Below are 27707 nucleotides of genomic sequence, written 5' to 3'. Positions count from 1 at the left end.
AGAACCCCAAATTCAACAAATCCTAAGTTAGCTAAAGAAAATGGTTACCTTGCTCCCCTTTCCCCTGAGCCAGCTATAGCTAAATGACTTGAACACTCTGCGTGCTTAAGTCTGATACCACTTTTACCCACAGCCGCAGGCCTCCGCCTGTTGTCATCATGCATCTCACGTACACCCTGACAGGGCCCATCAATTCCTATTGCTTTTCACCAGGCCTGGACTCTGGTACTTTCCCCTGGGGAGACCTTTACTGGTCTCCATACTTAACCCTTGAACCCAGCCTAATCCATCAGCCTCATTGAATAAACGGTGATAGGGAATGTTTCTCCCTAAAGACAGGCAGCCAGCCTCTCCACTTAAAACTCAGAAAGAAAGCCATCAACAGGGTCTGCTTTGTTTGTCAGTGTCGCCAGCTTCTTCACTTATTGATGTTTTTATTGTTGCAGCGCCCAGCTGCTTGAGTCAAGGGAAGTGGTATTCAAGGAGACATCAATTAAGTGCTTGTTAAATGCTATAGATGCTCTTTTGAAATTGTCCCCTGGGACTCTCCTTGGGAGTTCCCAAAACCAGTGGAGGGCACAGTTGCCATTTTGGAATAGGGTTTCTCCAGTGCTTCAAAGAACAGCTTCATAACCCACACTCTTACGCACACCTTTTGGACTCTACTGGAAGATTTTAGAAACTCTGACTTTTAAGAAGGAAATATAATACTCTTTTTTAGGAAAGACAAGCAGTCATAGGAAGTAATATTAAACATATAAACACACTGTGTAAAACCTCCTTACCTCATAACCAAATTGCAGCTCGTCAGAGGTCAGCATAATGATATCATCATCAATGGCCAGAACAGCTTCTGTCTCGATTTCATCATAAGGGAAGAAACGGTTACTTAACTTGTTTTCAGCAGTCCTCACAACTTTTAATGGAACCCGGATTTTGGGCCAGAGAGAATCTGGAAAAAGAGAAAGATATTTACTATTCTCCTAACTTTTGTGAGGAGATAAAGTAGTAAAAGCATGACATCACAAATGAGATGGAAGAATCAGCTTGTATCCACGGCTCTCATCAAATCCAAAGGTAGAACTGTGCCAGGGGAGATTCTCACAGATGCATCTTTATTATAATAAAAAATATATATACTGCACATACACATATATACAACATATATACACACATACTATATACATACATATTTATCCTCTCTAAATTCTTGTAACACTACTAATTCTCAATACTGTCCTAACTAGAATGAACAAATTGGCTTCAATTCACAATTGAGAGGCAGAGAAGCAAAACGACTCGACCAAGGTCACAATGACAGGAAGAGAAATAAGGTCTGCATAACCTCATTCTCAGGATCAAGACTTTAATATCAGAACTCTACCCACCTCTGGTAAATACTCTGCAAAATACTTTCAGATAAGTATATCCTAGCTGAAAACTTGCCTGCAGCTGTGCTAGGAAATATAGTGCATGTGCCGAAGGTCCCCGACGTGCCCACCTCCATCATGCAATCAAACAGCTTTTGGTGCCGCTAAAATCCACCACTCATCAAAGTATGTTTTATTGAATGAGTGTAGCTTCCTTAACTCAGCACTTTATCCCCTCCCCTCAACTCACTAGGTTTGGTTTCTCATCATGACCAATTTACAAAGTAAATATCAAATTTCTAGGTCCAATTATGTGGGATTTTCTAGTATACTGAAGAAACACCAACCCATGACGTGCCTTACATTTTTTTCCCATTCTACTTTATGAAATAGCTGGGTAATTTAACCAAAGGTTCTTTGTTTTAAAATGTTGCATTTAGCATAGCATGAAATTCATACTTCTTTGGTACAGTACCCATGTCCATAGATCTCAGAGGGCGGTTTGTTCTTTACACATTTGTCAAATGAGAATAGGAAAGCTAGGTATCATACTGCTTTCAAAAAGTCCATCATGTAATTGTAGAAAAATCTCATTTCTGTGGGTCTTGAAGTCCCAAAGCGCTCCTGGCCACTCCAAAGTCACCATATTGAAGAAGAAGTATGATAGAGGGAAAGTCAGTAGGAGAAAAGCTGCCTTAACTGACTGCAGATAAAATGTTTTACTTCTGCATAGTTGTAATATAACTGGTTGTAGAACACATTGTTGGGGGCACTCCCAGGGTCTTGGAAGAGGCCTGTGCAAGTGAGAGGCCCTGTAGTCAAGGAAGATATTCACGGTCTTAAAATAAACCTGTGGCACAGAGCCTAAAAGAGAATGGTCAGCTCCAAAAAACGTGTTTGGGAAAGGGCTGAATCCGTGACCAAAGAAATAACCCTATGGGCCACTGCCTTTTCATCAATATCAACAGTTATAGTTTCATTCTTGGCACATAATCGAAAAATATCTTTGGAATAATGCATGAACACATGGCTGAAAGACTGGAGGCCTGGGTTCTGCATTATCTGTGGGATCTTAAGCAAGTCCATTCTTCTCAGGATAAGAATAAGTAGAGGGAAGGGGAGAAAGGGAACTTTGTTAAGCAACTAATATATGCCAGATGCTTTACAGATGCACTGTAATTCATTCAATCCTCCTGACAACCTTATGAGGCAGGAATTATTTACAAACTAGTATTTTCATGGCTCAGAGAGGTTAATTAACTTGCCCAGTGATACACAGAAAATAAATGATAAGGCTAGTATTTGAACCTAAGTCTGTTTAGCATTAAAAGACCAAAAAGGACCTGCAGCTTCAGAATCCCATGTTTCTCTGGATCTGGAACAAAACTAGTAAGGTTCAATCACTTTCTCCAGCAATCATCCTTATTCTTGCTTGATCCCCACTCCCTATTTCAGATAAATAAAATCCCTGTCATACATCTACCATTCCCAAATCCTTATAAAATATGAATACATTATAACAGTCATCCTCAAACTTTTTGGCACCAGGGACCAGTTTTGTGGAAGAAAAATTTTCCATGAATGTAGGGGAAGGAGGGGCGGGGATGGTTTTAGGATGAAACTACTCCACCTCAGATCATCCGGCATTAGATTCTCGTAAGGGGCGTGCAACCTAGATCCCTTGCATGAGTAGTTCACAATAGGCTTCTCGCTTGAGTGAGAATCTAATGCTGCCACTGATCTGACAGGAGGCGGAACTCAGGTGGTACCCACCACTCACCTCCTGCTGTGCAGCTTGGTTCCTAACAGGCCACAGATGGCTACGGGTTCATGGCCCGGGGTTGGGGACCCCGCCCTGTAACATCTAAAATGAAGGAGGTTATAGCCCTACCTACCAGACCGGTGGTTTTCAAAACTTTTGGTCTCAGAATCCCTTCATGCTCTTAAAAATTACTGAAAATCCCAAAGAGATTTTGTTTATATAGGATACACACACACACACAAACACATTGTCTATTTACTATATTAAAAATTAAAACTGAGGAAATTTTAAAACATGAAAATATATGAGCACACATTCCATTAGCTGTGGGAAATGATGTCACTCATGACCTGTAGATTCTGGAGAACTCGACTGTACATTTGTGAGAGAATAAAAGAAGTGGGAAAGAGAAATAATGACTCAGAGTGATTATGAAAATAATTTCCATGTCCTGGATCTCCTGAAAGGATCTCAGGGATGCTCAGGGTACCCAGATTACACTCTGAAATCTGCTGAGTTAGACTCTGTTCAGATTTGGGTACCACAACATTAAAAGAAGTACCAACAAGCCCAGAAAATAGTTGAGAAGAAATAACAAGGACAGTGCAGGCATCTGTATCCAGGCTTTCTACAGAATGCTTAAAGAAACTAAGTGTGCCACTTATCACTTTATTGCCTCTCAGTTTCAACTGTAGTCATCATTGCCCTGTTAGTGATAGCTGAACTGGACCCTGTAAACATCTCTTCTTTGCCAACTGGCATGGCGTCACACTGTGTCAGTACAGGGCACTGAAGGGCCAGTGCAGCGCATGGGGGTGGCTTTCTTCCTGGTTCTGGTATGCCTTTTTTACTTCTTGCTCCAGTAGTGCCTGGCCAGCAGGCAGGCAGGCAGGGGCACTTGTCTCTAGCAAGTGTAAGCAGCACTTCTTCCCTGGGGCAGCTTCCCAGGAGGTTCTAGCACACCCCAACTGGCTTCCCAGTGAATTTAACAGCACCCCTGCAGGCAGCTTCCCAGCAAGTTATGTGGATGCCCCACCAGCAACTCAGCCAGAATTCTCCCTGTGGGTAGTTCCAGGTGAGCTCCACTAAAGCCCTAGCCAGTTTCCCAGCAAGTTCAATAACACTCCTGGGGCAGATTTCTGTTGAATTCTGTGTGTATACGAGGGCATGACTGGGTTTCCTGCTTGTCAAGTTTTGCCTGTGGCACCTCAGTAAACTTTACTAATCCAGTGGATGTGATTAGTAAGGTGTGAATCTCAGATCTAGCTGGGGAAGGGGCTCTCCCAAGTTTATTTTCTGTAACCTTTAGAGTTCTCTTTACCCTCTAGTAGGCAAATCCTGTTACTAGTTAATAATTCTTTAGATTAAATTTTTCCTGTTCAAATTATCATGTGGTTTCTGTCTCCTAAATGAACCTCGACTAATATTCTTGGGGTATCAGAAAGATTATCGAATGAAAAGGGAATTGTTCTCTATGGTCTCTAGAGTTAGAAGCATGACAAATGGAAGGGTAGAAGTTACAGGGAAACTGATTTAGACTTAAAATAGGTAAGAACTTCCTGATGGTATAAACTGTTCTAAGATGTGTTGCCTTCAGCAGCACAACGTGCCCTTTTACTTCAAATGCACTAACTTAGGTCAGATTTCTACTTGACATCAGGTGGAAAACTAAACAAGATGCCTCTATGGCCTTAGGATTCCATGAGGCAGCAAAACATCACAGAAAGAACACAGTCTTTGGAAACAGCTTCAGATCCCAGGTCTACCACTTGCTTGTCATGTGACCTTGGACAAGTTAAACACTCTGAGCCTGCTTCTTCAACTATGAAGAAGGAATAACAATGACACCATCTTGACATGATTAACTGTGAGGGTGAATGGGAATGCATTTAGCAACACAGTGCCCAGCACACTGGAGGTAGTCACTAAAATGTTAGCCATGCTTTCCCTGGAAAGTCTGTGTCTACCTACAGAACCAGAGCATTTTTTTGAACCCTAGGTAGCAGTGTCAAAGTGGTACAGTTGAGATCTGGTACATCACCCTGACAACCCAGTGGTATACCCCTGGCCCAGGCCTTCCATATCCACTTTGAGAGAAGCAACATCCCTGCCATGAATCCTCTAAACTCTCACACACTAATAAAACAAAAGAACATGGAACTTTGGTCATGTTAATTCCACAAGGCAACAAGCAGCTCCTCTTTCCACTATGTAGAGAAACTAGGCTAGCTACTTTGATTAAGTATGAACATACCTCTATACTGGATGGAATCTGGACTTACAATTGGGGAATGTGTATAGCATATTCAACCGATAGACAGCTTTCCGCACTGTTCATCTATCTATGTCCAAAGAATTACTTGAGACCATGTCCACAAAGAACTAACTTGCCTCTGTAAAGTCTTTGAAGGGGAAGTTTTAGAGAACAATGAAGACCCAGGAGGATGATATGGGGTGCAGGTAGAAATATAGAATGAATCATGGCTTTTTAAGATACATGGTTACTTTTCCCTGTTGCAAGTTAGGTCTGAGTAGCCAAAAGTCGGCTTTGGCAAAAGGCATCTCCATTTCAGTGATCAGCTACCACCAGGCAGAACTCTAAATAGAATTCTCAGTTTCATGTTTTCCCTTTGTCAAATTAAATGGCCTCCATGAAAGAGAAGTACCATTCTCTTAGGCTTCTGACAGTATCCCTTTCGTGGAGGCCAGAAATGAGAGGGTAGCAATCAAAGAACAAGCATTAAAATTATATCCTGCCTTTAGATAATCCTGATATGGAATTTTGATTCTGGAAAGGTAACCTTTAAAAAAATTAGGACTGGAGCAGTAGAAGGAGAAGGGAGAATGAGGTAGGAAAGAAAAACATATGTGAAAAAGAAAAGAGGATTTTTCTTTCCCATTAGTTTTTTCAAAAAAATAGATTTACTTTTCTGTCTCTCTGAGTCCCTGACAAGGATCTAGTTCTTCTATATGATCCCAAATCAAAGAACTGACAACACATGATGATTTTCCTACAACTAAACGGTAATCTAAATAGACACAGGGGGGCTTAGTGCAAAGGGCATGAGCTTTGGATCTAGAAAGATCTGTGTTGATTTCTGACAAATTACTAATCTGAGTTTCATTTTTCTTATTTTTGTAAAATGGGAATAACAACAGTTTCCTTGCAGGTTTGTCCTAAGGTCTAGAGATAATAAGCATGTAGCACAGTTCCTGTTCCTAGAATTAAAAAAGTATACAGTATGGTTATATCACTATTATCTTCACAAATGGATTCTTGTGAAGTCCTATGAACTTCACTTCTCTACTGATAACATGAAGAGGTCTAAACAGAAGAATATGGGGGTGACCCCTAGAATGCAGACAGAAACTGTGTCATAGCTAGAAATCTTCAGGCCCAACTTCTATTGCTTAGCCTAAATGGGGTCTTTCTTCCTTACTCCTTTAAATTCTAAATGAAACAGCATGCCCTTGTATCTTATGTCTCATCCTGTGAACCTATAACAGACAAAATAGAAATGTCACCTTCCATTCATACAAAGTAGCCTGAAAAATATGATTTTTCAAATGCGTTGCAGAATTTATGAAAAACAAACAGCTGAGCCAGGTGACCTGATAACTTCACAGTATGAGCTTTAGCCCAGCTCAAAGGAGAAAAAGAACTCCTTGTGTTAAGGATTTCTTTTTTTAAGTATATTGATTAACGGTTTTCTCCATGTTGGATGCCAAGAGAAATGTGAGCAAAGACATTTTTCTCCAACTTGGCAAAGGTACTACAAAAATGGTCAGGTTGACTGAAGATGACCCCAAGTCCATCCTGCCAATCACTATCATAAATACAACCACAGATTCACAAAATAAATTATCAGATTATCTCCATACAAACCTTAAGCCCACTTCAGAATTGCCTGAGTTGCTGGTGTACAGCTGGTCTCATGACCCAACTCCCTGCAGTCCTAGAACTCGGCTCAAAAGGAAGGTGGCTGCTGGTTTTACTCCCCTGTTGACCATCCTGGGTTGCTGACATGCTCAGCCAACCCCACCCTGCCTGCTAAGGACTATGCAAATCACAGTCTGAAGCTGGGGGGCTCCTGATGTTAATTCAAATTTAAAACTAAAGTCAGTTAAAGGAAGAAAGGCAGTAGCCTGCCTTTTCTTCTGACAAAGCTCAAAATCAATGTGATGAAAGCTCACTGGAAATTTCAATTGCCTAGTCTAAGTATTTACTTAAACTTAAAACCCAGAAATTTGGACTTAAGTGTAACCAAAAGAAAAAAGTATTTGGTTGGGTTGGAGAATGAAAAAAAAAAAAGTGGGAAGGGGGTAGATTTCTGCCTACACAAATCCTCCCAGCAGCAGACATGGTAACCACAATATTTATTTTAGTAAATGTAGAGAAAGCGAAAAACATCACTTTTGCCTCTAATATTTCAAAGACTTGGACTTGCTTTTTTTTTTTTATAATATATATGTTACTAATGCTGTACGTGAAAAATCAGATGCATTTGCTGGCATGCGGACCAGAGCTGACAGCCTCATTTACCAACTGAACAAACACCCCACAGAAGATTAAACATGGTTCATGTTCTCCCCAAACAACCACATCGCCAGAGCCAGAGCCCTGACCTAAAAACCACTGTTAGAAAAAAGCCAGTCCAGTCACTACACATGTCAAAATTAGGGCCTCATCAGTTAAGGGCTCTTTTTCCTCCCTAGAGTCAAAATCTTTTAAAAATAAACTAAAGTCTTGGTCATAAAATTAACCACTACATTTTAGCAGGGTCTTACCAAAAATTAAAACTGAACACCCAACTCCAAAATCTGGGCTCCTGCTACTGCCTTTAGTTGTGCCAGTGTAGAGGCTTAGATCAAGAAGGAAAAAAAATGTATCCTTTCTCACAGTTTGCAATGATACCTTCCCCAAAGAAGTGACACAAATTCACAATAAATAACTCACCTTATGCCTAAAGTGGCTAACCAGGAGTAATAAGGAGAAGCCTCTTTTGCATTTAGCACTAGAATTTGCAACTCTGCCTTTCAGGCAGGATTGCAGGAGCAGGCTGAGAGTCTCTCTGAAAGCTGGTGGCCTTTCCATGCAGGAGCAAATACAGGCCTGTGACTACTTCAAGACACAACAGGCCACTCCAGACCCAATGAGAGGCCCAGCCTTCCTTCTGCAAACATAGCCCATCCTTTATAAATGAAGGGACTATTTAGCAATGCAATACCATCCAATTCACTTCACTCTGGAGAAAGGCAATTGGTATGAAGAAATCCAAGTCAACAATTTCCTTCTTTACATAGTTCCTTATAATTGTCTCTCTTTTCCTTCCTTTCTGTATTCTCATCCTCCCTTCTTAAATGATGCCCACATCTTCCTTTTTCTTTTACCCCTTTCCTTCTCCCTTATTAAGTATCAAACAAAACAAAAATCCAGAAAACTGGCCATGTTATAGTGTTGAGAAAGAGAAAACAAATCTTGGCATAGAAAGTTAATTTTTAAAAATCAGGGAATAATACAGGACCTTCATTTAAAATAGCTGTTTTATTTACTCAAACTGTGGCTCCCTAAATCTAAAAAGAAAGCACATGATTCTCTCAGAGAACAAACATCCCCTGAAGTAAAGAAGAAACTAAAGAATTTTCTCAAGGCAAATTCTGATTTGCCTAACAGAGCCAGAAATATGGACTTCTTCCAGCCTAGACTATAGATCTACTACTGGCTATTTTCAGGGTTGACTTTCCCGACTTCAGTATATCCAATTAAAAGAGACTAGCCATAAAAAGTGCAGATACTACTGTCAGGCAATAAACTAGACCTTATCGGTGACAGTGGTGCACATTACTAACTTCAAACTCATTCATTCCTTGCTCTAATCCATCAAAAACTTCCTGGCTTTAATAGGCTATAAATGGCAGGAGCTTTGAAGTCCCTGGGATTAGGATCAGTAATACACAGACTGAATGAGAAACTAAATGCAGGTGGAACATACTCTGTGCGTCCTGAATTAAAAACAAATCCAATGAATCAAATAGTCCTCAACCCTAGCTGCCAGCCAGCAGATTACAGGGGTGGCCAAGGCAAGGAACAAAGTGATTAAGGGAGAACCAATGGGAACTTCTAGTGATTGCTCTCTTTAAGGACCTGACTTGAAGTCTGGACAGGGTATGCTTTGCTGCTGACTTTTCCATTCAGAGGTGAGGCCATCCCTTTTTCTTTTCTTTTTTTTTTTTTTTTGAGAAAGTACAGCATCAGAGCAGAGATAAGAAAGGAGAAAACTCATGCCTTTTAAACTGAGTTTTCATGTAAACAAATCAGCTGAGATGGCTGAGGGAAGCTGAGATCTGTTTTCCTAAGGCTGATAGCCTTTGATCCTATTGATTCCTAAGCCCTCAAACACTTGTGGCTACAGAGTATGCCAGGGCTTGGAGTTAAATGGGCCACCCTAGAACAAGAATGAGATGACTGAGAAAAATGGAGGCATGCTGTCTCAGAAATGGTATTGCTATTGACAAAGCAGGAAAATTTATTTAAAACAAAGGATGTGAATAATTTGGCCATCCAAAATCGATCCAGCTGAGAGAGGCACTAAGGCTTCTTACCTTCTGGAGGGTTTTTATTCTGATTATTCCAGACGACAAGTAGTTTGGATAGACTGGGCACCTTGGACACTTCAGTGATGACCCGGAAGAGGCTCTCTACTCGGTCGTAGGTGAGGACTATGGCGGTGAACCCTTGAGACTGTGGTGGGATCAGCGGGAGGAAGAGTGGATTGCTCACGCTGCCCCACTTCTACAAGAGGACAGATTAACACGGGTCAGAAAAGCAGCTGTAACAATATGGCTGACCCAATATCGTCAGCAAACCCAAACATGGCAGGCTTGGTGGCTTTTACCAGGACAGATCCCAGAGCTAAGCAACTGCTCAAAGTCTTCCCCTCCTCAAAATTTGCACGGACTAATTAAGTTTGGCTCTGATATCACTGGAAAAGGAGCTGAGAACTTTTGCAGCTGAGAAAAGAATTCTAGTTAAACATGACAGATTAAAGCATGCGTTTATCTCCATTCTCTCCCCAAACCCAATAAAAAGGCAGTTGATGAATATAAAAGAATATAAATCTACAAGGACAAAGAGATGGGAGAAGAGACAACAGCTGATGGGCCTATTACGATATTTCTGAAAGATGGAAAGGGCTAGAGAAGGGGTAGCAGAGGAGGAGTGAGAGTGGAGACCTGGGCACCTACCAGGAGGGGAGGCAGCGATGGCAAGCAAGCCAACCTGGGAATTCACAGGGTTCAGGAATGAAACTCACAGATACCTTGTGAGGTAAGAGAAGCGGTAAGGTTGAAAACAGGAAGATTGTTAAAAATCTGTTTAAGGAGCAGTTAGAGGCCCAGATTCACAAACCCTCCCTTGATCCTACTCAGCCAGAAAAACGACTCTTCCCTCACCCCAGCTAGAGAAGGGAGGTTTCCTCTCCAAGGAAACTGAAGCTCTAGACAGGGAAATACAGGCACAGAGGAGACGAAAATACAGGCTAAAAATCTACATTCTGAATGATGGGCCCTACAGCCTTCTTTCCCCTTCAGTTCCCAAAGCATTGGTAGCCATGTGGCTAGCTCGGCACCCCAACATCTTACAGTGAAGTCCTCCAGGCAACAAGCTGGCCTTCACACAAAGAACTTCCAATCAGCTTTTCAGCGCTTCCCTCTCAATCGTGAGCAGATTCTAGAATCACAGGCATTTCAAGAGCGTCTTCAGCATGAATGTCAGAAACCAAACGAATAAAGAAAAAAAGGAACTTAGAAGTAACAGAAACAACAGAAGCAGCAGAAGGAAATTCAAACAGCATCAACAACAAATTGTAGCCACTGGGAGATAAGATTCTTCATCCATGAAACAAGAATAAATTGCTATTTTTATTTTAAAAGCTCTACCAAAGAACAGAAACAACTCTTCGACATTAAAAATATAATAGTTTAAATTATTTTTTGAGGGCAGGATTGCTACCTGGTTGGTCCTGTCAGTCGGGGGAAAAAAGGTCAGGATTGCAAGATAAAGATGACAAAATATTCCAGACTGGTGAACAAAAAGGCAGAGATGAAAAATAAGGACAGAGAAAATGAGAAAATCTAGAAGGACCAACATCTATTTAATAGGAGATTCCAGAAAAGAAAACACAGACTATGGGAGAAGTAAATCTATCAAAGAAATTAAAGAAGTTCTCAGTATGTAAGATATAAGAGGCATGAATTTTCAGATTGCAAAGGATTAACAGAAGTAGCACAGTGAATTTTTTAAAAAGACAAAAATAAAAAAACAAAAACCACTGCCATATCAAAGTGCATATTTCTGAACACAGAGAATAAGAGAAAATGTTCACAATGTGTGAAAATAGGTGAGGAACATGTAAGTTCAATGTATAATTCTCAAAAGTTATCAGTTAAATGTGAAATGTTTTAAAAATAAAGTTTAAAAAGTGATGAAAGAAAGTCAATCTCTTTGCTACCATTAAAATATTAAGTACTTTCAATACAGCAATGTAAGCAAGAATATTTTTGCACTGACAATAATTAAGATTATTTAAATGTTGTTATATATTTTACCAGCTTTATTAGGATATGATTCATATACCATACAATCTACCCACTTAAAGCATATAATGGTTTTGGTATATTACATTGTTCACTTTTAAAAATTGTGGTAAAATATATATAATATTAAATTTGCCATTTTAACCATTGTTAAATGTGTAATTCGGTGGCATTAATTACATTCATATTCATATGTTATCATGCAAAAAGCCCAGGACTGAATTCCATCTTTGCCAGAAGGTGGCTGAGTATGAAATGTCCTATCTGCTATTATGGCTGCTGCATACTTCCCTAGTCTTTTATACTCTGGGATTGCCAAGGTTCCCTATCAATCTCATCCATATCACTGATGGACACCCATCACCAACTTTGTGACAACAGCTGTCTGCCAGATGTAACAGTGTGGGATGAGAAATGCACACAAGCCCATGGAATACACATGGGATGGAAACTCAAAGAAGCTGAATGGGATTCCTAGGGTCCTAATGTAATCAGGATATTAAAGCCAAAATGTCCACAACATGCTATAATTAGATTTCACAACCAAGAGACACAATAGGAAACACCATCTTTTCTTTTTCTTTTTTTTTTGAGACAGCGTTTCACTCGTTGCCCAGGCTGGAGTGCAATGGCGCAATCTCGGCTCACCTCAACCTCCGTCTCCCGGGTTCAAAAGATTCTCCTGTCTCAGCCTCCCAAGTAGCTGGGATTACAGGCATGCACCACCACACCGGGCTAATTTTGTATTTTTAGTAGAGACGGGGTTTCTCCATGTTGGTAAGAATGGTCTCGAACTCCCGACCTCAGGTGATCCACCTGCCTCAACCTCCCAAAGTGCTGGGATTACAGGTGTGAGCCACCGTGCCCGGCCAGGAAAGGCCATCTTTTCAATGTTGATCTTCTGTTTCCATGACATCACACTTTGATATTAAGCTGTAGTCTTAGGAAGGTGCCTGGATTTTAGTATTTGCACCTTAGCAACTCATTGTACTTCTAGAAACCTTTTTGAGTTTTCTACCCCAAATTTTATTCTTCATCTCTTCCTGACCTTTATGGAAACCGAAGTCAGAAAGTAGCCCTATATTTAAGTAATAATTAATCCCCAGGGACCGTTCATGGTCTATGTGCCATCACTATCCCCAACCCACTCACCTAACCCTCTTGACACAATACTCACTAATGCCTGCTTGAAAAACACCATTTTAAGTGGAAAAGAAACAAAAAGATTCTTTTAAAAAAGTGTATAAAATGATTTAATGTGTGATATTGAAACAGTCAAGATTTACTGAGTACTTACTAAGTGCAAAATACTGTGCTTTACATGTATTACCTCATTAGATATTCACAACAACCCCCAAGATAGATACGGTTATTGTTCTCACTTTACAGATGAGGAAACTGTAGAACTAGAAATAGCAAATGATGTTCAAGGCTATATAACCTGTAAGTGATGGAACTGAGATACAACTCAAGCAATCTGATTTCAGAACACCTGACGGTAATGGTTCACAGCCCTTCCCTATGCCCTCCTACATATATACCCAAACTGGGTATGCATTACCATTTTATAGACTTTGGAAAATTCAAGTGTGGGGAACTCCAGAGTTTGCTACTTCTAGCTCTTTTCTAAGACAAAAATCCTAAAAGTTCTTGATCCTTGTTAATAAAATCTGGGCCAATAAGCAAGAACCCACCCCAAACACTATGATTTCAGAAAGTCTATGGAATAAAAACACACCAAATATATAACACTGACACAAAGTGTGCATATAAATTTAAAAAGGTAAATACACCACTAAAACAGAAGGAAAAACTATTAAAACTCCAACAGAATGAGGTCTGTTCTTTGGGAGAAGAGGGGAGAATGCCAACACACTTAAATGTCTTTATGACATTAAGAGGAGAGGAAAATTCCCTAAGAGATGCAAAGCTTAGGCTCGCAAAATGAATGCCTTGGCATTTAAACTGAGGCATCCCTGAAAGGCATCGCAGCTCTGATTTCAAGGAGCTGCCAGGGACATGGAGCCAGAGTCGCTGGCAAGACAACAGATCGGGTCTCATCCCACATGCCAGCTCCACTTGGGAAGTGAATTGGTAGGGGAGGAGGAAGGACAGGAAGGAAGGGTTGGCTGGGAAGTGGACAGTAACTTTTCTTGATGTTGTTTTTCCCCACTGCCCACTTGCATCCCAAATAGGGCTTGAGTACTGGAGAAGCAGGGAAGGCAGCATGGGGGGTATGGACAGCATGGAAAGGAGCATAAGGAGAACTGGATCTTGCCAATACCGTCCCTTAAAATCCAGAAGTGGAGATGAACACAGGAGGCAGTATGTAAGCTTCTAAGTATACATCTACTCAAACACAGGCTCAATTATTTACTGTAGAACACACCACCAGGGTTAATGCAAATGGCTTCAAAATTGAGTTAGCATGTTTGAAGTCAGTTTTGGAATCACAAGTTCTTAATCGGAATCCAGGTTCTTTCACTTGCCAGCTGCATAGCCTGGGCAAAGTACTTAATCTCTCTTGTATCTCAGTTTCTCTGTCTATAAAAATCATCATATAACTATTACCATCTTTCTAGGTAGTATTACTTAGCATAAATGAGGTAATATATGTAAGGTACTGTCATGTAGAAGCATTCGATAAACGATAGCCAATGGTTGATCTTGTGTGAGTTATAATTTCTCCAGGCTTTACGTTCCATGTGTCTCAAAAGTGGATAGGAGGTAGCCTAAGCAGTCTTGAGATCTCTTGCAGCACAAGAATTCCAAATGAATTGCAGTACAAGAATCCCAAATGAAGTCCTTATTTCTCCCTCTCTTTACCATATCATGTTTCAAGGTCCTGGTTTACCTGGATTCTCTACCTCTACTTCTTCCTGTCCAAATATACTGTTTTTATTTCCATGATTTTCTCTTTTCCTTTCTATTCATTATGTTTTGGCTATCCTGAAAGCTCCACGAAGGCAGGAGCCAGAACACCCACTATTTAGAACAATGCCTAGTTGTTCAATCAAAACTTGTTTTTTAAAGAAGTAAGTTAAAGCCAAATGACTCAGGCCTGTTTTATCAGTCCCCCTTATGTATAGATATGAATAGCTGATGTACATTCAAATGACTAAAATTATGAGTTTTGAAATGACTCCGAACCTAGTTAACTCATTTTATACATACTTACCAAGAATCTTACTGTGCTGTGTTCTGAAGAAGTGTAGGATTTTATAGAGATATTTAACAGAGGGCTTTAATCTGGGCCTTGCCATGTACTAGTCTTGTGACATGTACAGTTCTTTGAGTATCAGTTTCCTCATCTGTAAAACAGGGATCATGATAGTATCTACCTCCTAGGGCAATGATGATTAAACGAGATTATGTACATAAACATTTAGCAGAGGGCTCAACACAGGATCCTATGAATTAGAGTTTAAAGCAAACAAAATACTTCCACTCTTCTCGATTTGTATTCATCTTGCCTACTAAAACACTGGTATTGGTGATTCAGCAATTATTCCCACTAGCTTTATTTCTGGTACTCATTCATTCAGTCAACATTTCCTGAACATACACTATAAGCCTGGTATAGTGTTAAAGATGCAAAGATGAACACTTTCCTTCCTCTCAAAACACACGTAACCTAGTGGGGAAGACAGCACAGTAAAAACACAAATTACAATGTAAACTAACAAGTAGTAAACAAAGAATGAAAGGTACTCCATAGGTGGAAACACCGAGATCTACACAATCACCTCTCCCTACCTGGAGATAAGGAGGTCTGAGCAGTGCCTTTAAGAAGAAGCAGGAGAGGGCTGGCCAAAGAAGCCTAGGGGCAAGCTGAGCGGCATGTGCAAAGATTTGCTGACAAGAGAGTGAGCCATCCAACAGGGCACCTCACAGCTTGCTGGGAGGAGAAAGGTCAGACAGCAGAAATGAGAGGAACTCAGGTAACAGCAGGTTAGAGCTCTATTGTGAAAAGCCTTAAATAACATTTTTTCTTTTTAAGTTACACAGCTAGCTTTTTCGTTTCTTTTGAAATTTTCTTTTCCTGGTCATTGTTTCAGTGACAAATTGACATGGCTACCGTTATGCTCTATTTCAAAGAGTCATAAATAGGAAATGCTGATCTACAACTAAGCTTCTGTGTCAATTGCTTTTCCCTTCCTCAAGCATAATCCTATTTGCCTTTGGAGCTCAGTGACAGCGTGGAGAAAGGCAGCTTTAATTGGGGTGTTACCTTCACACAGACACTCCACCCCACTAGGGTAAGGTCAGCAAACTAACCTCCAGAGAAAAAAAGCTTACTGGGGAGGAACATTTCAAAAACAGCATTTAGTCACCTCTGAAATACCTTTAAGAACTGACCCCCTGCTGGCTGACCAAGGAGAGTGTCTACAGTCTGGGACCTCTTGACCCCACTTTCTGCAGGAAATCAAGCAAATTTAAACCTCCATAATTTACTCAAGACTGGCTTCTGCCAGGGAAAAGGCAAACAATGCTGGCAATTAACTCTGCTACCTGATTAAATCTCCAAGATGGCAAGATAGGGCATAAAACCAGGCATCCAGCAACAGAGCTGGAGAAGAGGCAAAGCTCATCTATCGCAGCTATGCCTTCAAAACCTTGGCTATCAATGCAATTTTCAAATACACTGGATGAACCTGTTCACTCAAAGGTAGGAGGAGATACCAAAAGAATAAGTGTGTATTATTCTGACAATGTGCTGGCCTTTGGCCAAAATGCCTTGCTCACCTCTTGCCCATTCTCCCACCGTTTACTTCTCACTCCTCCAAATTCAGTACAGAAGCGCCAATAAGAAATCTCACATTGTTAAATTGCAATTGCATAAAAGTAATCCCTAACAGCCACAAGAACTGTCAGGTCACAATGCCAGCTGCAGAAAAGTTCTTTTATTCTGCAAAGCCCTGGTGTAAGAACTAGTAGTGTGCAGACACTAGTGAGAGGGATGTGTGGGCTCAGGTTTCAGGATGCCTTGAAGGAAAGGCCTTGGGAGACTAAGCTTAAAGTCAGCTACCAGTTCAAAGGGGTTTCCCCTTCAGGAAAGAGATTCAAACTCAAGCAACTAGTGGTGCCTTTGGCAATCCCAAACACAGGAAGTTGCCTGAGCCCTTCCTGCAATCCTGATTTGCTTTCTTGTAGTTGAAAGGTCATGGTAGCTGTGTGAGCCTAACCAAAACCATTCTAGGGTTACCATACAGAAAGCAGAGAAAGGTGGTAAACGGGTGGCCTTTGCTAGCCATTCTGAAGCGTTCTTGCTGATGCTACTCGGATTGTGAAATCAAGAGCAAGGAAAACCACATTTCATTACCAACTAAAAGACTCTTTCAGCCTAAACCAAACCAAACTGTAGCACTGAAGAAATCAAGCTGCAATACAGGATGATCCAAATTTTAATTACTATTCCTCATCACATCAGATATTTTTTGTCACTATGTATAACTTCACGTGAAAATAAGAGAATTCAGCAGATATTTGAGTCAACCTATATCTGATTTAAATGAACGTATTTTGCCTAAACAGAAAAATGAGAAGACAGAGAAGAAAGGAAGAGAAGAGGACAGGCCTGCTATACAGAAGCTTTTCAGCCCCTAGTAATGAGAAGCCTTACCTATTCCTACCTTGATAGAAAGGGCAGTTTTCTTGGTTGTTTTGAAGTTATCAACCCTTACCTCAATGTGGTTTCAATTATGAATTACCAGACTAAAAGGGGAAAAAAAGCTTTGATTTATTCTTTTTTGCTCCAATTATGCATGATGTGTTTCCACTGAAGACTTTGAAAAGTATTTCATCATGCCTCTCATCCAGAAGTGGTCAAAGGGCAAAACCAAAAGGAGTTAACCCTTTCATTTCTCCTTTAGGTTCAAAGAGACTCCCTATCAATGGATATAGGACAAGGCCTTTGAAGCAGGGCAATGAAAGAGTTAAGCATTAGCATCATATTACTAACATGCATAAGGGTGGTGTCCCTTGTCCAAAATGGTGAGATGATATTTATGTTAATGGTTACTGGGAGATTTGAAAGGGGCAATCAGTAATGTGGTCCATGTTGCCTTAACCATTAAACCTCTACAGCCCCAAATACCCACAGCACAGCACTCCACCAGCCAGGCACATGCTGACTTGCAAAACTAGAGAATTACTGAGACCTAACAATGTCTTCAAGTAGCATCTCTTAGCTCAAGAGAGAAAAGTTTTGGGGACAAGTCTGAAGTTTACCTGATGCACATGTCTATTTCATTTCACTCTCAAATAATAACTGATATGGTTTGGATTTGTGTTCCTGCTCAAATTTCACATTGAATTGTAATCCCCAATGTTGGAGGAGGGGCCTGGTGGGAGATAAATGAATCATGGGGGTGGGTTTCCCCCTTGCTGTTCTCATGACAGTGAGTGAGTTCTCCCAAGATCTGGTTGTTTAAAAGTGTGTAGTACCTCCCCCTTCTCTCTTCCTCCTGCTCCAGCTATGTAAGACATGCCAGCTTCCCTTTTGCCTTCTGCCATGATTGTAAGTTTCCTGTGGCTTCCCCAGAAGCAGAAGCCTGTACAGCCTGCAGAACCAAGAGCCAATTAAACCTCTTTTCTTTCTAAATTATCCAGTCTCAGGTAATTCTCTACAGTGATGTGAGAACAGACTAATACAATAACTGACTGTTCTGAAAAACAAGAATAACACTGAAGGCCAAATCTCACTGACCAACCATTAAACAGACATGTGAAAAATGGAGAAAATCAAAGGCTAGAAATCCTCTTAAGGCTTCAACTAAGTAAGATAGTTAATTATCAACTTAAAGCTCCTGAAACCTATTTACAGCAATTTGCTCATAAGTGAGTTTTCTAAATGGTGGCATCACATTTAGGGGTACTGAACTAACAAGTACCATGACTGATATCTGAAGAAACTGAGCCAGAGACTAACTCAGGGTCACAAGAGCAGGCCAAATATGTCTACTGCTATTCTCTTTTTCCTACAGCTGCTTTTAAGATCTTTGCTTTTTCTTTGGTTTACTGCAGTCTCATTATGATTACCAGGCTGTAAATTTACTTTTACTTATCCTGCTTGTGGTGTTAGTCTTCCTGGATCTGCGGCCTGTGTCATTCAACAATTGTGGAAAATTCTCAGCTCTGATCCTTTCAATAGGACTTCTTTCCATTCCCCACCTCTTCTTCTGGAACTCAGCTTAGACGTATGTTGGACCTTCTCTCTCTGTTCTCCATATTACTTCACTTCTCCTTCATATTTTCCACCTCTTTGTCTCTTTGGGCTGCATTCTGAACAATTTCATTGACTCTAATAATCTAATCTAATAATTGCAAGCCCTTGCATGTCTGTTTCTGGTAGTTCTCGCTCACAGTATTGCCTATAGCTTTATGGTTGTGAGCTGCTAATTGTCCTCAGACACTTAATTTATAAGAATTATTTGAGACCTGGACTGAAAATATGGTCCTTATGACAGGGTTTGTGTCTGCTTCTGCTGGTTCCTATCAATACAAAGCCACTTTCAACTAAATTCCCTTCATAAGGCTTATTTGGATGATAACTGTAGTATGAATCCATGTGGGGGTGGCTTGTGATTGCAGTTCTTAATCACAAGGGTCAATACAGACAGGTTTACTCCTTCTTTACTCTTTCACTGAAGACATAATCTTTTAGTTTCCTAGCTTCATCCAAGAAGTTCTTGTGAGAGTTGGATGGGCCACAGGATTTAAATCCTAATCCCTGTCCCTTACTTCACAGAGTTACCAGGTCAAAGCTCCAGATCATCAAGGTCTACAAAAGTCTCCATGGCAAAAGCTGATTTTGGCTCCCACTCACCTCCCAGGATACCAAGTTTCACTTTGATTTGGGGATTAGCAAATACCTTACTTTCCTGCCAGCTCAGCAATAGGTTAAAATTGCTTTATAATACTTCATTCAATATTTTAGTTGTTCACTTAAGGAGGTCACTTAGCTTATCTAACCTATCAGAAAGCCAGGGACAGAAGTCTTTTTTATTTTACACTGCCACTGTACTTATGTGTCATTGAGTTCCCTGTTTAACTTGGGGGCCAAATTTGGGTGCAAGATGAAAACAATTATATGAAAAGAAAGCAGTATAATAGATGGAATGATGGGCACAGAATCTCTGCATTAGATGAATCAACATACTTTTTTGGACCTCCATTTCCTCATTTAAAAAAAGAGGTGATCAGTGGATGGGCCTTGAATATAAATATGTCTCACTTCCTTCATCTGTAAGAATAGAGCTAACGGAATGCTACTTTTTGTTGTAAGGAATAAACAAGAGAAAATACATAATAAGACCTATTTGGGCACAAAAAATACCCTCCTGTATTTTTAATTTTCCTCTCCAGAGTCCCACCCAATTCTAAAATTTATGTTTCCATGTGATACAGCATTATACTATCAACCTTATAATTATCAACACTTCACTTCTCATAGCTCCACACCACTTACAAAATGCTTCCATGTATATCATTAATTTCTGAGAATAGTTCTCTGAAATAAGTATCCTCATTTTACAGATAAGAATAATGAAATTCAAAGAGAAAAGAAACTTGCCGGGGTGGGAGGATTGCTCGAGGCCAGGAGTTCAAGAGCTGGAGGCCAGGAGTTCAACATCAGCCTGGGAAACATAGTAAGACCCTGTCACTAAAAAAAAAAAAATTAGCTGGATATAGTGGTGCAAGCCTATGGTCCTAGTTACTTAGGAGGCTGAAGCAAAAGGATTGGTGGAGCCCAGGAGTTTGAGGCTGCAGTGAGCTGTGATCATGCCATTGCACTCTATAAAAATAAGATTTTTTAAAAGTAGCACGGCATGTGGTGCACACCTATAATCCCAGCTACTCAGGAGGCTGAGGTGGGAGGATCACTTGAGCCCAGGAGGTCAAGGCTATAGGGAGCTATGATTGTGCCACTGCAGAAGGGAGGGAGGGAGGGACGGAGGGAGGGAGGAGGGAAGGAGGGAAGGAAGGAAGGAAGGAAGGAAGGAAGGAAGGAAGGAAGGAAGGAAGGAAGGAAGGAAGGAAATTTTGTACAAGGTCAAGCTAATAAATGGTTTTGAGCTCAGGTTTGATTCCAAATGTCCTTTGCAATGGCCTTAATTATAATCAGACATAATCAGATAATCATATGATCAGATAATAATCAGTTGCTAATTGTTACACTATTCTTCTGAAGCTATCATTATCCCTAATTTCAGTCCTACAGATGGGCAAATTGTTGCAAAGAGAGATTTGGTAAGTAACCTCAAGTCACTCAGATCATCCTCAACAAAAAAGGGATTGAAACGTGCAGTTTAGGAATTTCTGGGCTACAGTTAGTTTACTGGAAGGCTCACAGGTTAAACCCATTTGAATGCCTCTTGAAAATTCCTGTTATTATCTGAGTTTTAGCTACGTCAATTTTTTTCTTCATATAGCACTGAAATTCACATTTGGCTAAATGCCCACCCTTCTTCCATGAAGCCAAACTACTGTCAAGGAGAGCAAGAAAGGTTGCCACTGATTGCTTTTCAGGTAGTAGAGGAAAAAGTTGACATTTCATCCTCCTCTTGCTTGGAAAGAAAGCCAATCATTTATAAGAACCCTCATCTGGCTGCAGCTTCCATTAGTGGGATGGACAGAAACCATTTAAATGGTTCAACATAAGCCATATTAAAAGAATTTGGAATGAGGGAAGAGAGGGTTCCATATGCTGATACTTTTAATAATTCATGAGTTACAGCAGTCTGCAAGTAATAAATTTCACTAAATATATCTATAGTATGATTGCTTAAGATACTGGCAAAGATAACATACCATTGATTTTATTGGTTTATAATTTGATATGTTAAAAATAACAGTTCAGATGTTTTACAGTACAAAAGATTTAGATTATTTAGAACAAGGTCTTCAATCATCATCCTTGGACCTGCTACTTCATAAGTACACTGAAAATACTTAAATGCTTCAGTGAAAAAACTAGTGACTTATCTGATTCAAACAAAGAAAGCCAATCTATAAACCAAAGACAAAGTGTCCAACAATGTTCATGATGGCTTATACTACTACATCTTATGAGAGGTAAAACAAATTTACAGTTTCATCTGATTCTCCCATACTTGAAATGCTCTGACAGTTTGAAAGAGTAGCTCATTCTCTGATCTGGGCATAAAAATGATTGTTGGTAGCCCCTGACCATATTAGAGAGGTCATCTATGGTATAGGGGAAGACTTCATTGGCTTGGTAAATAAGAACTTTGGGGAGTGATTAAATTACAGCTTATGGCATCCAAGCTCAAAACACCGACACAGTTATAACCAAGGAAACCAAAGTTTCTGTATAGTTTGAGCTGTTAGGAGCCTAACACCAAAATGAAAGTTGATACAGAGTGGAAAGAAGAGACTCCACAATAAAGTGATTTCTTAAATATTAATTTCTCTGGAATTCCAATAAAGCATATGTTTTGTCTACTGTGCTCCATCTCTGCTTCTTCCTGAAAAAAAGTCATGAACCCACAAGGGCAAAAAAAAACCTTTTATTGGAAACAAGAATGGACCAGAGTTCAACAAATTTTTGGAAGGTAAAACAGATGAAGCCTTCCTTTTTCAAAATCCTCTTGCTATAAAACATAGAAATGTAGTATAAAATAGAACAAAAATTATTTTAAATATACAGCTGAGGTCACTGGAAAAGATAAGTCCCTAGGGACCAAAAATGAAGAAAAAACTGCAAATGAAAGCTGAACGCCCAGGAGCTAGTTGGCACTGTGGCACCGCAGAGGGCCAAGCTTGTTGCAGGGGTTGGCAATGTAGTTGGTTTTAACGCTCATGCTGGAACAGGAGACTTGGTTTTGGGCACAGGAAGTAAGGAAGTTAGAAGTGAGACTTGTACATTAAACCAGATCCCTTGAAGGCCTATACAATCAGTGAAAGAGTGAGCCAGATAAAGTCTCTCACTAGTACACAGAAGCAACAAAAGTCACTTTTCTTTCTCAACCTGAGCTTGGTGATGTGGGTGAGGGGGAATCTTCCTGGGGAATTGTTTCTTTCAATTTATGTTTGCTTATTGTTTTGCAACATTTTGTTTTGAACATCAAGCACTGTACCAAAATATGAGCCATTCATCTTAAGACAACTGTATTTACCATAATGAAGAGTACTACACTAGTGTTTACAATTAATTGCTGACAACTTAAAAAACTGATTAGTGACATTGCTGTCTAATAATCAAATGCTTCATCACAGGCTGAATGTAATTATTATTATTATTATTATTTTGAGACGGAGTCTTGCTCTGTCGCCCAGGCTGGAGTGCAGTGGCACCATCTCGGCTCACTGCAAGCTCCACCTCCCGGGTTCATGCCATTCTCCTGCCTCAGCCTCCCGAGTAGCTAGGACCACAGGCGCCCGCCACCACGCCCGGCTAATTTCTTGTATTTTTAGTAGAGATGGGGTTTCACCTTGTTAGCCAGGATGGTCTCCATCTCCTGACCTCGTGATCCACCCCCCTCGGCCTCCCAAAGTGCTGGGATTATAGGCGTGAGCCACCGCGCCCGGCCCTCAATGTAATTATTAAAAGAGAAAAGTTCCTCCTCCCTTTCTTACCTTCAAACCAAACCAAAAAAAGTAGTTCTCACCTGGAAAGAGCACTTACTTTAAGAAAAAATGTAATTTTTAGCTAGTTTTATTAAACCTAGAATGCTCTAAAACATGGGAAAACAAGGCTTCCCAGCGTAAATATCATGATACATGAAAAAATAAAATTCCCTGGAACAGCATGTTTTCACCAACTTGCAAAAAGAGAAAGAGCTTACTGCTTCGTAACCAAGTCAGCTCTGTTTCCCTTGGGAGCTTTTAACAGAGGCTAGGGCTCATGCAGGTTTGGGGTTTCAATGAATTATCTGAGTGGTTCAGAAACCTCCAGTGAGACATTAATGTTGAAGAAGCAAAATAAACAAAAACAAATTCTCTGGAAAATACCTCCTTATCCCAGGATGGGAGAATTTCCACAGAAAACCTCACATGTGAGATGAACTCACATTCCAAAATTATAAAACATCTAAGGAAACAATGCAACAAGAGCAGTGGACAGTAGACAAATGACAAGATCAGACCTTACAAGAATTCAGAAAATTGGATGAAGAATATAAAGTAAGTGTCTCAAATGATTAAAGATATAAAAGAAGGAATTAAAAATGTGAGAAAAAAAGATGCTATGAAGAAGACCAGGCAGACAGATTTGAAAAATAATCAAATAGAACTTCTACAAATAACCACTGAAATTTAAATCATGATGAATGGGTAAAAAACACATTAGTCAAAGATGAAGAAAATAGGAAAATAGATGTGAAAAAGTTATCTAGCATGCAGCACAGAGAGAGAAAAATGTGGAAAACCTGATGAACGAAACAAAACAAAGCTGAGAGACATAAGGTAAGGACAGAATAAAAGGTCTAACAAAGATTTAATAGAATTCTAGAAGGAAAGATTAGTGAGAATTGCAGATATGTAATATTCAAAGAGAGAATGAAAACTTTCCAAAAATGGATTAAAGAAGAACCTTTAAACTCAACAATCTTCAGGTTTAAAAAGACAAATCACCCTCAAAAAAATTAGTAACTTATTTGAGAAGATAGAGAATAAGAACTGGAAAATCACTATTTGGCAACCACTATAACAACAGATTCAGGCAAGAATCACCAATGGATGCTAAAATTCTAGTGGGTGAAAGTTTGAGGAGTAACAGGATATTCACATAGTCTCAAAGTAGTTCCCCACAAGACACATAATAAAAGGAAAAGTAGTAACTTGACATGACATTGGAGAAACTCCCAGAAACCTGTGATCCAAGTTATCATCACCAGTAATAGGACAAATTGACATCATGTGTTCTCCAATATGATACATTGAGAACACATTACTTATATGACACTCCTGTCAAAATGCATAATTTGAATCTCATCATGCAAAAGCATCAGACAAACCCAAATCAAAGGATATCTTACAAAATAACTTACAAAATAATAAACCCAAATCAAAGGACGTCTTACAGAAAGACATGTGCTCTTCAAAAATGTCAATTTCAGGTAAGAAAAAGAAAGACTGAGAAATTGTTCTAGACTTAAAAAGGAGGCTAAAGAGACATGAATGCAATGCATGGTCTTGGATTTTCTTTTGTTCTAATGGACATTATTAGGATAACTGATGAAATCGAAATAAGATCTACAGATTAAATAATAATATTGCACCAATGTTTATGTCCTGACGATTTCAATCACTGTATTGTGATTCTGTATAAGAAGTATTTAGAGATAAAGGTGCATTATATCTGCAACTTCCAAAAAATTCAGGGGAAAAAATACACATACACATGTACCCAGAGAAAAAGGAATAAAGCAACTGTGATAAAAGATAAACAGCTGAAGAATCTGGGTGAAGAGTACACAGAAACATTTAAGAAATCTGGGTAAAGAGTGTACTATTTTTAGAAATTTAATTCTGAAATATGTCAACGTAAAAAGTTAAAATTTAGAAAATATAGTTTTTAGATCAATTTAAATAAACAAAATATAGTATCGGTGGACAATAACCTACATGGCAAAGCAAAAAAAAAGCTAAAGCTTCCAAGGATAATGATAATAAAACTCAGAAATTGGAGATACTTGGTATCCTGGAAGAAGGGGCTCTGGAAACAGAAATAAGGAACAGTTGGTCTCAAGATCCCTTAAACTTAGCACTCACAGGCCAACCATCTGCCTGTTACCCCCACCCCTCAACCTTGACAGGAGAAGGGAGGTTTATAGTCTAGAAAAAATGATTGAGGGAGATTCCGGACTCAGAGACCCCAGGCACAGAAAGCAGGGTGAGGCACCATACTAAATATAACAGATTAAATAATAATCTGTAGGATGAAGGATGAGAACCCGACTCCTTCCTCTATTCAGCTCCCAAAATACCTGCAGCCCAGAATTATTATCCATCCTTTCCCCAGCCCCCAAAACAGAAAGATTATTCTCTGATCAATGAGCCAGTCCAAGAGAAATAACCCATGGATGCCAATACTTAGGCAATCAGGTCGCCATCCTCTTAACCTAAGTGGAGCCCATTGCTTGACAAGCCTTATTCATGTATACAGAGCTTCCAATCAGCTTTCAGTGCTTCACTCTCAAATAAGAGCAGACTGCCAATAATCTTCAGGTATTTGAAGAAAGCTTCCAATAAGAAAAATAGCAAATAAAAACTGAAAAAGGAATTCAAAGAAACCAAACAATAAAAGGAGCTGAAGAAAACTAAAAACTAAAAACCACAAATAATATCTTCAGAGAGAAAATACTCCAACTTTAAAACAAAATTAGGAAGTTATAAGATTAACTAGAAGTCCAGGAAAAAAACTCTCAGATTTTAAAAGTAAACAAAATATTAAAAATCAAAAGAAAGGTCAGAATACAAAACTGAGAAAATATCCAAAAAATTAGAAGAAGACCGAAAGATGGTAAGATACGAAAAACAGGAATCAGTCTAGCACATTCGTCATCTATGTAACAGACGTCCCATAAAGAAAAGAGAAAACAGAAAAATAAAATAATCAAAGAAATAAAATACAAAAATTTCTCACAACTGAAGCACATGGATTTCCAGTTTAAAAGGGTCCAAATCAGTATCCAGCTAGCAGAAAACACCCACGTCAGGGCGTATCATCATAAAATTTTAGAACACAGAATTTGCCAGGAAGGAAAAAAAGGTTACAAAGGTCACATAAAAGGACCAGGAATAAGAATGACATCTCACTTTTTGAGATTAAAATGAAAAACTTAGAAGATAATGGAGCAATCCTTTCAAAATTCATAAGAAAACCCACCTCAACCAGAATTCTACACTAGCCCAATTATTAATCACAAGTGTAACAGAATAAAAAACTTTTTTTTTTTTTTTTTGAGACGGAGTCTTACTCTGTTGCCCAGGCTGGAGTGCAATGGTGCAAACTCGGCTCCCTGCAACCTCCGCCTCCTGGCTTCAAGTGATTCTCCCACCTCAGCCTCCCGAGTAGCTGGGGTTACAGGCACACACCATCATGCCCAGCTAATTTTTGTATTTTTGTAGAGATGGGGTTTCGCCATGTTGGCCAGGCTGGTCTTGAACTCCTGACCTCAGGTGATCCGCCCGCCTCGGCCTCCCACAGTGCTGGGATTACAGGCGTGAGCCACCGCGCCCAGCCAGAATAAGTAACTTTAGGACATGTAAGGTGACAGAAAATGTATCTCCCTTCATCCATTTCTTAAGAAGCTTTTGGAAAAAAATAAACCAAAACAGAGAAAGATGTTACAACATGGAAATAAAAAATCCAACAGAGCAGAGACACAAAGGGAATTCAGAGTGTCACAGTGAACTGAGAATCAGGATGACCACTGCACAGGAGACCTGGAGAGCAATCACTGCAGACTGGAACCGAAGAGAGGGGCTACAGGAGAGATGACTCCAGAAAGAAACAAAAATCCTGGACTTCACTTGTGCTTGATCATTTTATTATTTTGTTTGGGAATCCAGGAAAATTAAATTAGTGATAGGAACATGGAAAACTGTAGGAAAAAACAACAGGCATTTATTAGCTCTCTGGAAAATAGAAAGCTGTACAAGAAAGAAAACAAAATCCTTGTTTACAACTTTGTTCAGTTGAAAACAACATTTATACAGCTCTAATAATGCATATAATAAATACCACTTTAATGAAAAATGATGACACAGTCATAATGGTAAGATGGAACAGGAGGAGTGTATAGGGGAAGTAGAAACAACAGGAGAAAAAGTGCTAACTTGAAGTAAAAAGAGGTTTCTGAGTAAGAAATTTAAAAACAGCATTAATGGGGAAATAGGAAGAAAGTATCAGAGAAAAGTTAGAGTTAAAAGCAGTTACTCCTTGAAAACAGGCCCTAATTTTCATTCTATGGTTTCTTTTACTTGAATTTTTAAGCCATACATATGTGTTA

General features: G+C 39.6%; 1 protein-coding gene across 3 annotated transcripts in view; it reads right to left on the bottom strand.

Moving 5' to 3' along the window:
- The window catches only part of EXT2 (exostosin glycosyltransferase 2), a 148476-nt gene that overhangs the window by 36861 nt on the left and 83908 nt on the right, over positions 1-27707 (bottom strand). For all 3 annotated transcript variants that reach the window (XM_508383.8, XM_009460273.5, XM_003312994.6), the window contains 2 exons: positions 9736-9925; positions 786-952 (listed from right to left, as the gene is read on the bottom strand). In XM_508383.8, coding sequence (XP_508383.4) covers positions 786-952; positions 9736-9925 — 357 coding nt within the window. The remainder of the gene's footprint in view (positions 1-785; positions 953-9735; positions 9926-27707) is intronic.

This window comes from Pan troglodytes, chromosome 9, assembly GCF_028858775.2.
Source record: "Pan troglodytes isolate AG18354 chromosome 9, NHGRI_mPanTro3-v2.0_pri, whole genome shotgun sequence".
Taxonomy (NCBI): domain Eukaryota; kingdom Metazoa; phylum Chordata; class Mammalia; order Primates; family Hominidae; genus Pan; species Pan troglodytes.
Note: the sequence above shows the minus strand (reverse complement) of the source record. Positions and strands in the feature narration are given on the sequence as shown.